This window comes from Erpetoichthys calabaricus, chromosome 6 (genome assembly GCF_900747795.2).
Source record: "Erpetoichthys calabaricus chromosome 6, fErpCal1.3, whole genome shotgun sequence".
Lineage (NCBI taxonomy): Eukaryota > Metazoa > Chordata > Cladistia > Polypteriformes > Polypteridae > Erpetoichthys > Erpetoichthys calabaricus.
In genome coordinates this window covers 177,041,945-177,059,742 of record NC_041399.2, presented here as the reverse complement: position 1 = coordinate 177,059,742, position 17,798 = coordinate 177,041,945, and the positions used below count along the sequence as shown (strand labels likewise).

Sequence of the window (17,798 nt, the reverse complement as noted above, 5' to 3'; positions counted from 1 at the left end):
TTCAGTTCCTCTGCTGGTCTCCCTCGTGGAATAACTGGTAATGTTTGACTAAAATGTATAGCGAGTAAAACGACATTACCTCCTGTTTTTTTTTTTACGATCTCTGAGATCTTGCTTTTTTCGGTTCAAGGCTTCATAAGCTCTTTTATGTTGTATGGTGTACTTATCCCAAACGATCATCTTTGAATGTTGCAAGACTTTTGCCTTGTATGTAGATCGGGGTAATTACATTCATTGCATTCCTAGTCTGAATCACAATGTGATTGTATGGGTGGTTACCTGGCACTGTAGGGTTGCCACCCGTCCTTTAAAATACGGAATCGTGCCGCGTTTGAGAATGAAATTGCGCGTCCTGTTTTGAATCAATACTGTACGGGATTTATCCCGTATTTTTTTTATCATTTTTTTTTTAAAGCAGCGTCTCATGCAAATCATCCGACACGTATTTTATGAAGATGCCTCCTTTCCTACTTTTGATTGGGTAATACTTGATGTCATCGTTAGTTTGATTGGTGTTTTTAACTGTCCAGTGAGGAGGGCGTGTCTTTTAAGTAGAGTGTGCAAAGTGTTGGCACTGAGATGTGGCGTCAGCGCCATAGTTGAAGCCCCTAACGTTGCGGTCAGCAAGTCGGCTAACATCCGCCATGTGCCGTCTTTCAGTTGCGAGAAGCAGATCATAGAATGGTTGAAACTGTTGCCCCTAACGTTGCGCCACGGCGTGTGGTTCGTTTATACCTCGTGTCTTCTCATTAAACTTTAATCACAAGAATATGTTATTGCAATCCGCAGCGGGAGCGTTTCTATAAACTTAATTTAAACTTACGTTTTACACCGTGCTTTGTTTCCCTTATGAACATGCTTGTATGCTTAACTCGCTCCGTTCTCAATTGTTTAATAAATTTTTTGCTGTTCGCTGTTTGCGGGTCTTCCTCCATTTCCCCCTACTTCGTTCTTTTATCTCGCGAATATGTTATTGCAATCCTTAACGGGAGCGTTTCAATAAACTGATTGAAAATAGTTTTGCATTTACCTTTTTAGTAAAAGGCGAGCTTTTAAGCCTGAGAAATCACCCCGTAAATGCACATGTTTAATTGGACATGTGTTAATATGTATGGTTACACAGTATTAAAAGACAGTGAACAACGTCAGTTACCTTTGTTCCCGCGTTTGATAAAAGGTGAGCTTTTAAGCCTGAGAAATCACCCCGTAAATGCACACGTTTAATTGCACATGTGTTAATATGTATGCTTACACAGTATTAAAAGACAGTCAAAAATTAACGTCATTTACCTTCGTTCCCGCGTGTGACTCGTGCTGTAAATGTCTTCCTTGTTTTTAGTTCACGTGATTACGTAGGAGGCGTGATGACGCGATACGTGACTCCGCCTCCTCCATTACAGTGTATGGACAAAAAATATGTTCCAGTTATGACCATTACGCTTTGAATTTCGAAATGAAACCTGCCTAACTTTTGTAAGTAAGCTGTAAGGAATGAGCCTGCCAAATTTCAGCCTTCTACCTACACGAGAAGTTGGAGAATTAGTGATGAGTGAGTCAGTGAGTGAGTGAGTCAGTCAGTCAGTGAGGGCTTTGCCTTTTATTAGTATAGATATATATATATATATATATATATATATATATATAAAAATATACACACACACACACAAACAAAGACCCTGGAGAATCCCAGTGGCTGTAGGGTTATGGCTGCTAAGTAAGGAAAAAAAAACAAGGGGTATGAGTCTTTAAAAGCAAGATAATTAAAATTAACATAAAAGAAGTTTCATTCTAGGATTGGAATTGGAAACACCAGGTCGAGTGTTTATGTTTTTTTTTAAATCCAAAATATTATGTATAGTCAAAATTTGCCTTAAGTGAATTCCTGTATAATTAGGCAGCATTGTTCTTAACTCATTACGTGCATTTAAACATAATGTACATTTTCTTGCATAATCTTGGAACAGCTATTCTATTATTTCAAATCTTTAATATTTTCATTATGGCCAATATTTGAATTACCTTTTCTCATTTCTTTTAATGTGCAGTGTTAGAAAAATAAGCCATTCGATATTCAGTTATGAAAATCAAAAAACAAATTATATTTTCTTTGTCACTGAGAAATGAGTCAGCTGCTGTGAATTTATTCCTAATCTCCATCCTTTTCTCACACATATGTCCATAACCATCCTCCATCCATCCATTATCCAACCCGCTATATCCTAACACAGGGTCACGGGGGTCTGCTTGAGCCAATCCCAGCCAACACAGGGCGCAACATTTAAATGCTTTGTTTTCTTTTTTTTTTTTTTAACTACAATATATGTGTGATCTTCGGAATAAACTAGTAACATTTATCAACAAAAACTTAGACAGCATTTATTGCACATAGCATTTCAGTTGTCATTTTAGTAACATAAAATGATGTACAGATAGTGAATTTATAAGTCAAGCTGGAGTCATCATGCTTTTTACATGACAGGATATTTGGAATGCTGTTCTTGAATATGCTCAGCATGTTGCAAAAATATTAGTTTAGACATCCAAAAAACAGGAAGAATGCACAGATTAACATGCAGTTGTTGTAACTGATGTGCATTTGGATTTTGAATGCTGAAATATAGTTCAACTTTAATATGTTAAACATATGGTTTTACTTAAAGCTAATAATGTATTCAGTTTAGAGTGTTGAGCATGCTGTGGGTCAGTTTTTAACAATGGAAAATGATGTTCAAATACTGTAATAACTAAAAGCTGAATAGCATGCTTAGGTTGCTTTTTGATTCAAGTGTTTTTCTTTTTTATACCATGCAATTGAGCTTTGTGATAAAATATATACATTGTAGCAGTTATGGCTCTTGTCCACCTCTTGAACCCTCAGGTACCACTCGAGATACGAGGTAAAAGTATAACTAATATTATTTTTATTATTATACAGTGCACCAAGCACCCTTTCCACCACAGTATTCATAAATCACAATAAACTCTTCTCTCAAAACCAATCCTCCTCGCCCAAACACTTTGCCACCCTACCTCCCAGCTCAGCTCAGTGTTCTGGGCTTCCCACAATCCTTTTATAGCCCCTGACCCGGAAATGGTTCCAAGCACAAACCTACAAGTCCGTTTTCCTTCCGGGTCAGGGCAAACAGTCCTCTTCTTCATCCCGGGAGCACGTCGCTTCCTCCAGTCACGTGACTGTGACGCACTCCTGGGTTATAGGGCACGCAAGAGCCCACTAGCCCCCCTACAGCGACTCCCGGTGGCCCCCAAGGTATCCAGCAGGGCTGTGTGTATAAACTACAGAGTCCATGAGGCCCTGCTGGAAGTCGGGGCACCATCATGCTGTCCGGAGGGCTCCTCCTAGCGGCCTGGGGGTGGCGACCGGAGTCCATAGCCGGTCGTCCATCACAACATGTATGTATTTTAAGGACTAGAATGTGACATACAGATTGTATACACATACATTCTGAGAGAACCACAATTTTTACATACTGGTGTGGTTTAGAATTTTTAGTCTTTAATAGGCAATACATTTTGCTAATAATAGTATTTCTACTAGTATCTTGGGAGCCAGAACACGTGTCAGATCAGAGACGCTAGCTTCTTTATATCTGTTTAGTGCCAAGACACTATTCAAATTTATGTGTAATGACCACTTAATAGAAGTGGGATCTATGCTATTTTTTCCCCTGTATGTTCCACGAAATATATATTGTGGTGGAGAGCCAGGACCCATACCTGGCCGGGATGCCCCTTTGACACTGGGACCAGGGGAGCAGCCATGGGATGCACAATACGTCCCCTGGAACGCATGATGGCGGCCCTCCTGGGTTACATTGAGGCCACAGGCGTGGGACTTCAGGATGTGGCAAAACAAGTATATGGGTGTGTGAGAAGAAGATCAAATTCTACACAAAGCAACCCTTTAAGGGATTGGTTCCTGTTTTGTGTCCAATGTTGCCATGATTGTCTTTGTTTCCCCAAGTCCTGAACTGGAGAAGAAAATTAGGAAGTGGATGAATGGGTGTAGGGATGAGCAGTAGTCCATAGAATAAAGGCATTTTTAAAATATTATGTACAGTTTTTCTTTTATTTATTTCAGTGTTTAAAATGAATGTTCATCAGAGGTCTCCTAGCTCATAACTTGCCTTGGAGAATTTAAATATTGGATGGAGCATCACTTTTTAAAATTAAACTGCAACAAAACAGAACTTTACTTAATTGAGATTAAAACTGTATAAAATAACTAATACTGTTACACAATTAATTAGTATTATATTATTACTCTGTGTTCTGTTTTGATTGTAAACTTTAATGTTTTAGCTAAGTTTTAATATCACACATACAGTGAAGTGACATCTTGACCGGTGATAGACAATGGAGTTTTGGCCTCTGCATCCCAAAAATACTTCATTTATCATTTTTATAGTCTCTGTTAGGCTTTGGTTTGATTAAGTGAAGTCCTGTTTTACCACACCACGTTACATTTACAAAAATACATAAATGTCAGATCTAAACATACTGCCTGTATTAGATAAAATCGTAAGCAAAACAAAATGGTAGAACTGAATCACTTCTGTAAACTGATTAGTAGTGCAGGTGTTTTCACAACAGATTATTGGTCATAAACTATTTGATAGACTGGGGAGTCTGAATGCTTGTTGAATAATGGAAGGATAAAGAATTTGGGATGTGCAGGGTCTGTAACAACAGAGTGAAATAAGCACATGATTACTCTTTTTTTACAGAAACATTAGGATTATCTTTCCTAATAGCTTCTCTTGATGAAAATGGGGTCTTAAATCTCTGGGTAAGTTTTTGTAATTTTTTAATTCCTTTTCTTCTTTGGGGTTATTGTTAACTATAACAAAGAAAATACTGAAGTCAAGCAAATATCTTGTTTCCACCTGTTGCTCAAGTACTTTCATAAAGGCAGATGCCTTTTCTAGTAGAAGTGAAGACTGTTGACCTGCAGCACTGGAGATGAAACAGACACTTCATTACATCCTCACTAAAGTTGCTGAGAATCAGTTTTTCAAAACACAAGCTCTAGTTATCTTTTTTTGATCATTCTTAATGTGCTTAGTGTTTAATCACTCTGTGTGTATGTGTGCAAAGGCCATTTTTTCACTGATCCTTATTTTAAACACTTTATTCTTAAAAAAAAAAACCTCTCAGCTGGTATAATCCTTTATTTGTCATTTTACTGTACTGACTGTAATGCGAAGACTGCATTACTGGCATCTTTTATCAAAATGTGTTTTCATTTTGGACTGCCTTCTAATTTTTATGGTTTTGTACTTCAATTTGCCCCACAAACTTTATGAAAGTAGTGCCTTTGCTGCCTTTCTTCTTGTGCTAACTACTCATTTTATGTTTATTTTTGTGCTACAATGTGCAAGATATCTGTTGATGCATTTGGAGAATGAGTATATGTCAGTAACTGTACTAGGATCTAGAGTTTTGATCAATATTATATACAAATACCAGGACTCTAATTTTAAAGCCCGATAATAAAGATTGGAAGTATGTACTTTTTAGCTTTATGTGAAGAGTATAGTTTCACCAAGAATCATGTGATTGGTCGCGTTCTATAAATTGTAGTTAGCAGAGTACAACAGTTTATCCCAAGTGCCATGTTAAAGACCTGCTGAGCTAGTGAACAGCAATTAAAGTTTTTTCATTTGAAGTCACAATACTACCTGTTGGGTATCAGCATAGTTTATGACAGACAGATATGAAGGAGCTAGGGTTTTATACACATTGTATATATGATGATAGTTATTGTCTGATTTGAGTAATCCATTTTTCGTGTGTCTTTTGTTTTGTTTTAGTATCCACGTTAATAAAAGGAAAACTGTGACTGTGAATCTGTGTGTCCATCCAATTGCTATGTCTATGTCATTCCAACAGATGGCACATCACCAACATTTGTAGAAATATAATACAATACTGTTGTCGCAATGGGCTTTTACAGGCCCTGCCTTTTGACAGCCCCCAGCCTTGACTCTATAAGAAGACAAGGAAAAACTCCCAAAAAACCTCATGTAGGGAAAAAATGGAAGAAACCTTGGGAAAGGCAGTTCAAAGAGAGACCCCTTTCCAGGTAGGTTAGGTGCACAGTGGGTGTCAAAAAAGGGGATAAACACAACACAATGCACAGAACAGAACACAAGTAATCCTCAATACAATATAATAGTGCAATAGAAATATTACAAGTACAGAGCAGAATTCAGCAGTAGATGATATTACATAATACGATTTGGATTTGTTCAGAGTCCTGGAGACCTATTGGCCATTACACAGCTGAGTCAGTGCTGGGCCAGCCAATCTCATGAAAGGACCCCTCCACCTGACGATTCCTGTGACCTCCATCAGAGATAAGTCTAGCTTAGGCAGGCAAAACAACAAACTTGAAATGTTTTTTTAATGTTACAAATGTTTGTGATGTGCCATCTGTTGGAATGACAAAGATTATGAAAAAAACATTAACTGATTACCTGATCTCTTGATTTTATAATAGGAACTAGTGTCATAATGGAGACCATTTGAGTATTAGTTTTGCTGTGCTTTCATAACTTCAACTTTTAAAATCAACTCGAAGATTTATACGTATATTATCTATCTATGATTTTTAACTTTATTCCAAAATGTAATATTTAATGTATACATAAAGTACTAATGTAATCTAATACTGTCTTTATATATAACTGTTTTAGCATTGATTTAATTTATACCAGCCAATGTGCTGTCCTACTGTAATCTATATGAATTATGAACTAAAGTTTATAAGTAGAATATTTTCTTTCACATTTGCATTCTGATCATTTTATCAGTCACCACACATCTCAGAAATTAATGAAGATGGAAAATGTCAATGGTTTCAAAAGTAACTTTACAAAACAAGTATGGACATCTACAGAACAGCTGAAATTTAGGCTACCAGTTTTCAAAACTATACAATACATCTTCAAAGTGTATAGAAAATGTTGCTATGAACTTAAAGGTGGACTATGCAAGGGTTTGAAAGAGGGCACTTGCCTTTGGTAAAGCTGCAAAATGGGTCTGCCTAGAACATTTCTCAGTTTCTGAAATACAGTGGTGTGAAAAACTATTTGCCCCCTTCCTGGTTTCTTATTCTTTTGCATGTTTGTCACACAAAATGTTTCTGATCATCAAACACATTTAACCATTAGTCAAATATAACACAAGTAAACACAAAATGCAGTTTTTAAATGATGGTTTTTATTATTTAGGGAGAAAAAAAATCCAAACCTACATGGCCCTGTGTGAAAAAGTAATTGCCCCCTTGTTAAAAAATAACCTAACTGTGGTGTATCACACCTGAGTTCAATTTCCGTAGCCACCCCCAGGCCTGATTACTGCCACACCTGTTTCAATCAAGAAATCACTTAAATAGGAGCTGCCTGACACAGAGAAGTAGACCAAAAGCTAGACATCATGCCAAGATCCAAAGAAATTCAGGAACAAATGAGAACAGCGAACCACAGTGAGAGCCATTATCCACAAATGGCAAAAACATGGAACAGTGGTGAACCTTCCCAGGAGTGGCCGGCTGACCAAAATTACCCCAAGAGCGCAGAGACGACTCATCCGAGAGGTCACAAAAGACCCCAGGACAACGTCTAAAGCAGTGCTCCGCAACCGGTGTGCCACGGCACACTGGTGTGCCTTGAGCCGATACAGGTGTGACGCGGTCAAATAAGACAATTAAGACAATTTTCTAACTAAATAATATTTCAACGGTCCTCCTTAGAAACACAATAACGAGAATACGTGCAATGAAATATTCGCTTAAATAGCCTTTTAAAGGTTTCATAATTTTATGTGTCATTTCTCTGAAATAATAAATCCCATCGCCTGGCGCCTGTTGCCTAAGACGTAGGCCCTACATAGTCGCCAAACAACTCCGTAGTACGCTTTGATAGGCAGAGCGCTCCGTACCCTCACCTAGATTCAATTCAAGCCGATGTATTAGTTGTGCTACATCGCATTCACTCGTCTTGCGACAGTAGTTATCATCCATTACTATTAGTTGTGTTGCTGAATTGTGTACGGTTAATGTTCTTCGTGTGATTCATATTTAGTTTTATACCCCTTTAAATATGGATAATTTTTTACGTGGAAAAGATTCGTCTTCACGTACAGATGATGAAGAACCCAGCACAAGTGTTGCAAAAAAAACAGAAAATTGTGAAAAGGAAGTACAACGAAGACTACATTCGATATGGATTCTCGTGGTGTGGTGACGAAACGGCTCCAAAGCCACAATGCATCATTTGCGGCGATCAGCTATCAAACGAGGCAATGGCACCCAGTAAACTAAATCGCCATCTAAATTCAAACCATCCCAGTTACTCCAAAAAGACAAACAACTCTTGTGTTAATTAAAAATGATAAGCGGTCATGCTTAAAAGATCTTGACCAAGAACTTCGGGTTGCGCTGTCAAATATTGAGCCGAATATAAAACTTCTGTGTTCATTGAAACAAGCGCAGGTAGCACATTAATCAGTCATTATGTTATAATAATTATTACGATTGCATAAAAGTAAATATAGTATAGTTTTTATGTATGTATACTTATAATAAATGTATACATATAATAAAAAATGAAAATTTATTGTAAAATTTGTGATTTAAATTAATATCTATATATCAGTGGCGTAGCTGGAGTTCATGTTGTCCGGGGCGGTGAAAAATTTGACGCCCCAAAGCTGAAAGAAATTTTTTTTTGCGCCTCTTCAAGGAACAAAAAAAAGTAAAGTACCGTAGTTTGGACGCCTCTAAATAGCTGGCGCTCGGAGCGGACCGCCCCCCAACCCCGGCCAAGCTACGGCACTGCTATATACTGTATTTTGGCTTTTGATGTGCCGCGGAATTCTAGGAAGAACTTTGGTGTGTCGTAGGTGAGAAAAGGTTGCGGAGCACTGGTCTAAAGAACTGCAGGCCTCACTTGCCTCAATTAAGGTCAGTGTTCACGACTCCACCATAAGAAAGAGACTGGGCAAAAACGGCCTGCATGGCAGATTTCCAAGACGCAAACCACTGTTAAGCAAAAAGAACATTAGGGCTCGTCTCAATTTTGCTAAGAAACATTCTCAATGATTGCCAAGACTTTTGGGAAAATACCTTGTGGACTGATGAGTCAAAAGTTGAACTTTTTGGAAGGCAAATGTCCCGTTACATCTGGCGTAAAAGGAACACAGCATTTCAGAAAAAGAACATCATACCAACAGTAAAATATGGTGGTGGTAGTGTGATGGTCTGGGGTTGTTTTGCTGCTTCAGGACCTGGAAGGCTTGCTGTGATAGATGGAACCATGAATTCTACTGTCTACCAAAAAATCCTGAAGGAGAATGTCCGGCCATCTGTTCGTCAACTCAAGCTGAAGCGATCTTGGGTGCTGCAACAGGACAATGACCCAAAACACACCAGCAAATCCACCTCTGAATGGCTGAAGAAAAACAAAATGAAGACTTTGGAGTGGCCTAGTCAAAGTCCTGACCTGAATCCAATTGAGATGCTATGGCATGACCTTAAAAAGGCGGTTCATGCTAGAAAACCCTCAAATAAAGCTGAATTACAACAATTTTGCAAAGATGAGTGGGCCAAAATTCCTCCAGAGCGCTGTAAAAGACTCATTGCAAGTTATCGCAAACGCTTGATTGCAGTTATTGCTGCTAAGGGTGGCCCAACCAGTTATTAGGTTCAGGGGGCAATTACTTTTTCACACAGGGCCATGTAGGTTTGGATTTTTTTTTCTCCCTAAATAATAAAAACCACCATTTACAAACTGCATTTTGTGTTTACTTGTGTTATATTTGACTAATGGTTAAATGTGTTTGATGATCAGAAACATTTTGTGTGACAAACATACAGTGTTGTGGTTTGGTTCTCTTTCAAGATGTTTGTGACCCATTGTATTCTGTGCATAACAGAATCCTATTACACAGAGGCACCCTATTCACATAGACATTGTCACACCCCATGAAATAATTTAGTATGCTGTGTAATCGATGTGCAAAATAGCAGATTTACTCACAAGCGTATTTCTTTCTGAATGAGTGAAATTTTCCAAAACAGTCATCCCTCCATCCACTACTCTGGTGTAAATTTATTTTCCAGAACAGGTAATCACAGATTACATAAACTAAAATACCAGATGAATAGACCATGGGAAGAGCATACAGAACCATATCACAAATAAAAAGTTTATAAACACATGCTCATATTGTATATCTCATACTGTACAAACTACTGTTACTTCATTTGTTCTTTTAGTGAAATTAAAATTCTACTTTGTTCCTCTTTTTGAAATGAGCGCTTTTTGTGAGAATATTGCAATTTTCTGTGGTTTACTGTCTGTATTTCTGTTCTGTTTTAATCTTTTGGAATGTAAAATATGTAGAATATTTTGCAGAATGTGCCCTTTCAGATCTTGTCCTTTTGCCATTGTTTATGTATATATCTTTTAACATGATTTTCATTTTTCTTGCTAATGAACATATCAAAAAATAAAACAATTCAAATATAACATCAACAATATGTTAGCATTTTGTTTGTTGTGGTTCATATCATTGTATTAAATGGAAAATCATTTTTCTGTAGTTTGCTTAAGCAGAGCATGCAAATTTTAGAAAAGAAGAATTGTGCATTACTAGTATTACTGAGCCTGTCTGTTTGTGTGATTGTCCCAGCACAATTCAAATATTAAAGTTTATAATGGTGCAGATGGGTAGTAGAGGAGGGAGAGAGATGCTGAGGAAGTAAAAGAGGATATGTTCAATTTACAGGAGTCCCATTTCTTGAATTTTAATATAACTTCATTTGAAAAGCATGCTATTCCCAGATTAAACATTGCTACTGGTGTGGGAGGTCCAAAAACAATTAATTAACCCCACTGTTAAAGTGTTTTGTACAATTTGAAGAAAACTCATTTTCCTCCTCATGTTTCAATTCCCATGTCTTTGTTTTCATTTTTAACATAGTAAGAGTCATAGCGTAAAAAGTAAAATTATATTGGTAAAGGCATCAACTGTAGTGTTAATGACTAGTGAAATCTAAATCTAAAATAATTATTTTTGCAACACTTAAACCAGCTGTTAATTGTGTGCATTTCAGATTGATTGTACACAGTTAGTTCATGGCTTATTTATTTTGTTTTATTTTATCATTTAAGATACTTTTTTATGTTTTTTTAAATTGAAAATATACAGTTTGGTGTTAACTGTGAACTTTGTGTAATGTGGTATATTTGTATGAGTGTCTATTTCATACAGTGCACATATATTTAAAAGCACTAAATACAAATTTAGATAAAATGTGAATTTGGAAGAGTTTATTTTTTCTTGGTCATTGAATTCACTAACACTTCAAAACTCTCATTACTGTTTTGTTTTTTATTGTTTCATCTGGCATCTTATGTTTTATGCTTAAAGCCTGTAGAAATGTAGATTTTTTTTCTTTGCAAATTTTGATCGTTTGCTACACTTATGCTACAAACTTTTACTCATGAATGTCCAGCTTTTGGATGCTTCTTGTCTCTTGATATTTTTCATCCATACACTTCACTCATTTGCTGGAATACCTATCACTTGTGTTCCATTTTTGCTCGCTGCCAAAATACACGTTTACCAATCGTGTAGAGGATTATTGCTTCTTTTCAATTTATTTTAGGTGATTTTCATTTGTATACTAAATCATACAGTGTTGTGCATATTATCTCATTCCTTAATTATTAGTTCTGTTTTCACATGCTGTGCTTTCTTTTACCATTTTTGCTGTTGTATTTTGCATAAAAACTGCATGGATTATGCATTTAGATTTTTTTTTGTGTGCCTTCTTAAACAGGTTGTGGTGGAGTTGCCCAAAGCTGATCAGGCTGGTTCACTGACAGATTTAGGTAAAAAAAAATAAAAATGGATTTTCTTTATTGATTCATATTTAATCTACATGTAAACTACAGTGACAGTGTAACACAAAAAATGGTAGTTGCATTGACTATGAGGTTTGAATGGAATTTATACAATATGTTTTTTATATTCCTGAATATGATTTTAATGTTTCCATTGACCGTATACAAATTTCATTCAATTAATTTTTAAGTGTTTTTTTAATCATTTCTGTTCTGCTGTCATTATACATTGATCATGGAGAAAGCGTTTGTTCTTTAAGGCACTGTGCCTTTGTTTTTCTGAAAAATGTTTCAAATTATGTATGTTGGGGATAATAATATTAATAGCATTTTTTTAAATATTTTTGAAAGTCTTTTAAAGTTAATAGATATTTATACTGTGTATATATTTGTCAAGTGATCAGTAATGGTTTTAGTTCAGACTGTGGAGCATTGGTATGATACTAGTTAGAGTGATCTGAATATAGAGAAAATGGCTTTGGGGTTTTTTCTGAACAAATCATTTGCATTTTCTTAAATATTAATCAGAGGGGCAGCTGCTAAAGGAGCATATGCTTATGATGTGATACAGATTGTCACAGGATCAGGCTGGGTATGTCCTAACTTTAGGTGTGTGTGTGCAGAAAAATATTCAGTATGTTGAATTTCCATACATAACATATCAGGGATACTTGAAGCTTCTTATAGTAAATGTATTTTATATTGATCATTTAATGAATAATTGTGTGGCTGCTTGTTAATTGTAAAAACCGGATGGACAGAGATCCCTTGAAACTGTCCAAGCAGCAGCTCTAACCAGTGCACTACTAAGTCAACATTTTGATACTAATATGCTTTTGTTAAATGTAATGATTCATTAAAAATGATTGAGGATGGGGCTGGGATGAGGTTAAATGGTTTGTGTTCTTGTGTTTGAAGAAGGTAGTGCATCCTGAGTATAAAGTTATGTACTGTACTGTACTATTTGTGCCTCATGTAATTTTAAATCAAGCTCTGCATAGGAATCTTTTTTTTCCTGTGTGGGGAAAAATTTTGGATTTTGTGTTCACATGTTGCTGCCTCCATTTCTAAATATTTATGTTGCTAATCTCCAGTTATAGTATTGAAAATTTAAATATTAAATCTTGCTCCCTTCGCTCGCCAACCCTAAAGCCACCCCCTCCCCCCTGCCAGAGCTACACGCCGTTGTGAAGAGGGGGGCTGAACACTCCCCAAGGAGACACAGTCGCTCCTCTGAAACCCCTCTTAAACGGTGATACAATGGGAAACAAATAGCAGTTGTTTTTTTTACCTCCTCTTTCCTCGATTAGCTGCTGGCTTGCTGCTGCTGCCGTGCCACGTAATCAGCAATTTGTGTGCCGCTTAGAATGTTTAAAAGCCTGTACAGCACCTGTCCTTTTGTCTCACTGCCTTGTCTCTCATCTCCAGACATCCTCAAACACTATTCGATCTCTTTTAACTGTTCTGTTATTTCACTGGGTAATGCTTTCCATTTGTTTGCGCTAATGCAATGTTTACTCTCATTTTTGTAAGACTTTCCAATTTTCCTACTTCTATTATCTCTAACCTGCTCTGCATGTGTATCACGGGGACTTGCTTCCAAAGGTTGTAAGTATGACGTGACGTGCCTGTCTTGCGGGATGTGAAAGTGTCTCTCTGTCTCTTTTCAAAATTTCTCTCTTCAAAAGATTACGTCTTGTCACAGGAAAAAAAGTCTTGTATCGTCGTAAGATTTTTTTTTTTATAGTAGAGAGATGTAGTCCATACAGGTAGTAAGTAGTGTATAAAATGGGATGGCTGTTGTGTACACACACACACATACACATACACATTATGGATAGGGCTGCTTAGGGATGTCCCACAGTGGACAGTAACAATAATTAAATATTTGTTTATATAGCCCCTTTCATGTTTAAGAAAATTAGAAAATGTTATAATTTACATTAATCAAAATACCATTAAATAACTAAATGATTAGAAAATATGTCACACCACAGATAACATAATTTTACTTATTGTCATTGTTAAAAATGGAGAAATCCAACAGGTATATGTGCTGTGATGGTTTAGTTAATTTGTATTATATAATGTGAACTAGCAAAATACCCGCGCTTCGCAGCGGAGAAGTAGTGTGTTAAAGAGGTTATGTAAACATATATATACATATACAAATATACATATATATACATATCTACACATACACATATCAACATATATATACACATACATATACACATACATACACACACACATATACATACAGTATATACATATACACATACATACATACATACACATATATATATATATACACACATACATACATACATACATATATATACACACATACAGACACATATATATACATATACATATTTACATATCTACATATATATATATATATATATATATATATATATATATATATATATATATATATATATATATCTACATATATATATATATATATATATATATATATATACATATAGACATACATATATACATACATACATTCACATATATATATATATATATATATATATATATATATATATATATATACATATCTACATATATATATATTTATATATATATATATATATATATATATATATATATATATATATACACATATCTACATATATATATATATATTTATATATATATATAGAGCCAAATCCCTGCGCTTTGCAGCGTCGAAGTACTGCTTTTAAATTTTTATTAAGAAGAAAAGAAAACCTTTTTAAATTGAGGGAAAATATACCAATAACAATTTGTTAAGGATCTGTTTTTTTGTGAAGCTGCCTTTATACAGCCTCTCCGCTGTTTTATAAACGAACACCATATAAGGCCGTCCTTTCTCCTTGCTTAGCGGTTGTGTATTCTTTTATTGTTCGTTTATTACGATTGTTATAGTTATTGTGTAGCTATTTGAGACTCACTTTTCTGTTCAGGTACCCATTTCCTTTATGTAGTCCGCGGATTCTCCGCTATTTTTTGTTTGTTTATTACAATTATAGTTATTTATTGATTCCCTTCTTTAGCTGACTGCCTGCTCATATAAGGCGCTCTGCTGTTTTTTTGTGAAGCAGCCTTTACACAGCTTTTCCGCTGTTTTATAAACGAACGCTATATAAGGTCTTCCTTTTTCCTTGCTTCACCAAGGAAGCAGCCTTTTTATTTAATCCACGGGTTCTCCGCTGTTTTTTTGTTCATTTATTAGGATTGTTATAGTTCTCTTTGTATACCACGTTGTCAGTTCAGCACTCCGGTTGTAATATGACCAAGCTGTGCAAGCTTACTGTTGAGAATGCAACGTATAGTTGTACAAGAGAAAAGCAATCTTGCCTCAAATCAATGGCAACCTTTTGTAGGTCTATGAACTTAATTTAAACTTTACGTTTACATGGTGCTTTGTTTCCGAAGTACCTGCACTTATGAATATGTCTGTATGCGTCAGTCGCTTCATATGTTCATGTGAGCCGCTCTCTTGTGTGATGTTGCGATGTCCATCCATCCATCCATTGTCTCCCACTTATCCGAGGTCGGGTCGCGGGGGCAGCAGCTTGAGCAGAGATGCCCAGACTTCCCTCTCCCCGGCCACTTCTTCTAGCTCTTCTGGGAGAATCCCAAGGCGTTCCCAGGCCAGTCGAGAGACATAGTCCCTCCAGCGTGTCCTGGGTCTTCCCCGGGGCCTCCTCCCGGTTAGACGTGCCCGGAACACCTCACCAGGGAGGCGTCCAGGAGGCATCCTGATCAGATGCCCGAGCCACCTCATCTGACTCTTCTCGATGCGGAGGAGCAGCGGCTCTACTCTGAGCCCCTCCCGGATGACTGAGCTTTTCACCCTATCTTTAAGGGAAAGCCCAGACACCCTGCGGAGGAAACTCATTTCAGCCGCTTGTATTCGCGATCTCGTTCTTTCGGTCACTACCCATAGCTCATGACCATAGGTGAGGGTAGGAACATAGATCGACTGGTAAATTGAGAGCTTCGCCTTGTGGCTCAGCTCATTTTTCACCACGACAGACCGATGCAGCGCCCGCATTACTGCGGATGCCGCACCGATCCGCCTGTCGATCTCACGCTCCATTCTTCCCTCACCCCGAGATACTTGAACTCCTCCACTTGGGGCAGGATCTCGCTACCAACCCTGAGAGGGCACTCCACCCTTTTCCGGCTGAGGACCATGGTCTCAGATTTGGAGATGCTGATTCTCATCCCAGCCGCTTCACACTCGGCTGCGAACCGATCCAGAGAGAGCTGAAGATCACGGCCTAATGAAGCAAACAGGACAACATCATCTGCAAAAAGCAGTGACCCAATCCTGAGCCCACCAAACCGGACCCCCTCAACGCCCTGGCTGCGCCTAGAAATTCTGTCCATAAAAGTTATGAACAGAATCGGTGACAAAGGGCAGCCCTGGCGGAGTCCAACTCTCACTGGAAACGGGTTCGACTTACTGCCGGCAATGTGGACCAAGCTCTGGCACCGATCGTACAGGGACTGAACAGCCCTTATAAGGGGGGCCGGTACCCCATACTCTCGGAGTACCCCCCACAGGATTCCCCGAGGAACACGGTCGAATGCCTTTTCCAAGTCCACAAAACACATGTAGACTGGTTGGGCAAACTCCCATGCACCCTCCAGGACCCTGCTAAGGGTATAGAGCTGGTCCACTGTTCCGCGACCAGGACGAAAACCACACTGTTCCTCCTGAATCCGATGCGCGACTATCCGACGGACCCTCCTCTCCAGGACCCCTGAATAGACTTTTCCAGGGAGGCTGAGGAGTGTGATCCCTCTGTAGTTGGAACACACCCTCCGATCCCCCTTCTTAAAGAGGGGGACCACCACCCCGGTCTGCCAATCCAGAGGCACTGTCCCTGATGTCCATGCGATGTTGCAGAGGCGTGTCAGCCAAGACAGTCCTACAACATCCAGAGCCTTGAGGAACTCCGGGCGTGTCCCAATGATCCTAGGAGCTCTGTTGTCCGGGGCTTTATGCCCCTGGTAGGACCACCCAAGGCAAACTGGTCCTAGGTGAGGGATGAGACAAAGAGCGGTTAAACAAACCTCCTATGAAGAAAAACAATTTTGGACGGCGTTTTCCCTTGCCCGGACGCGGGTCACCGGGGCCCCACTCTGGAGCCAGGCCTGGAGGTGGGGCTCGATGGCGAGCGCCTGGTGGCCGGGCCTACACCCATGGGGCTCGGCCGGGCACAGCCCGAAGAGGCAACGTGGGTCCCCCTTCCCATGGGCTCACCACTTATGGGAGGGGCCAAGGAGGTCAGGTGCAGTGTGAGTTGGGTGGTGGCCGAAGGCGGGGACCTTGGCGGTCCGATCCTCGGCTACAGAAACTGGCTCTTGGGACATGGAATGTCACCTCTCTGAAGGGGAAGGAGCCTGAGCTAGTGCGATGTCCACGGCTTTATTTAATGTTAGCTAAGACCCGGCACTTAAAAGTTTCTCGCTACAGCAATTTTAACTCCATTACAAAGTGATCCAAAGTCTCGTTTATACCTCGTGTCTTCTCATTAAACTTGTCGCGAATATGGTATTGCAAATGGCAGCGGGAGCGTTTCTATAAACTTAATTTAAACTTACGGTTTACACCGTGCTTTGTTTCCGCAGTAGCTGCACTTATGAATATGCTTGTATGCGTCACTCGCTCGCTTCTTATTGTTTCGCTGCCTTCTCAATTGTGTAATGAATGTTTTCTTCAGCGCTCTTTGGGGCTCTTGTGATCCAAAGTCTCGTTTATACCTCGTGTCTTCTCATTAAACTTGTATGTCGCGAATATGGTATTGCAAACGGCAGCGGGAGCGTTTCTGTAAACTTAATTTAAACTTACGGTTTACA

The 17,798-nt window shown here is 38.4% G+C and overlaps 1 protein-coding gene across 1 annotated transcript in view; it reads left to right on the top strand.

Annotated features, from left to right (window-relative positions):
- The window catches only part of dync2i1 (dynein 2 intermediate chain 1), an 89,890-nt gene that overhangs the window by 58,743 nt on the left and 13,349 nt on the right, over window positions 1-17,798 (top strand). Inside the window, exons 17-18 of the mRNA XM_051928790.1 lie at window positions 4,746-4,807; window positions 11,870-11,921. Coding sequence (XP_051784750.1) covers window positions 4,746-4,807; window positions 11,870-11,921 — 114 coding nt within the window. The remainder of the gene's footprint in view (window positions 1-4,745; window positions 4,808-11,869; window positions 11,922-17,798) is intronic.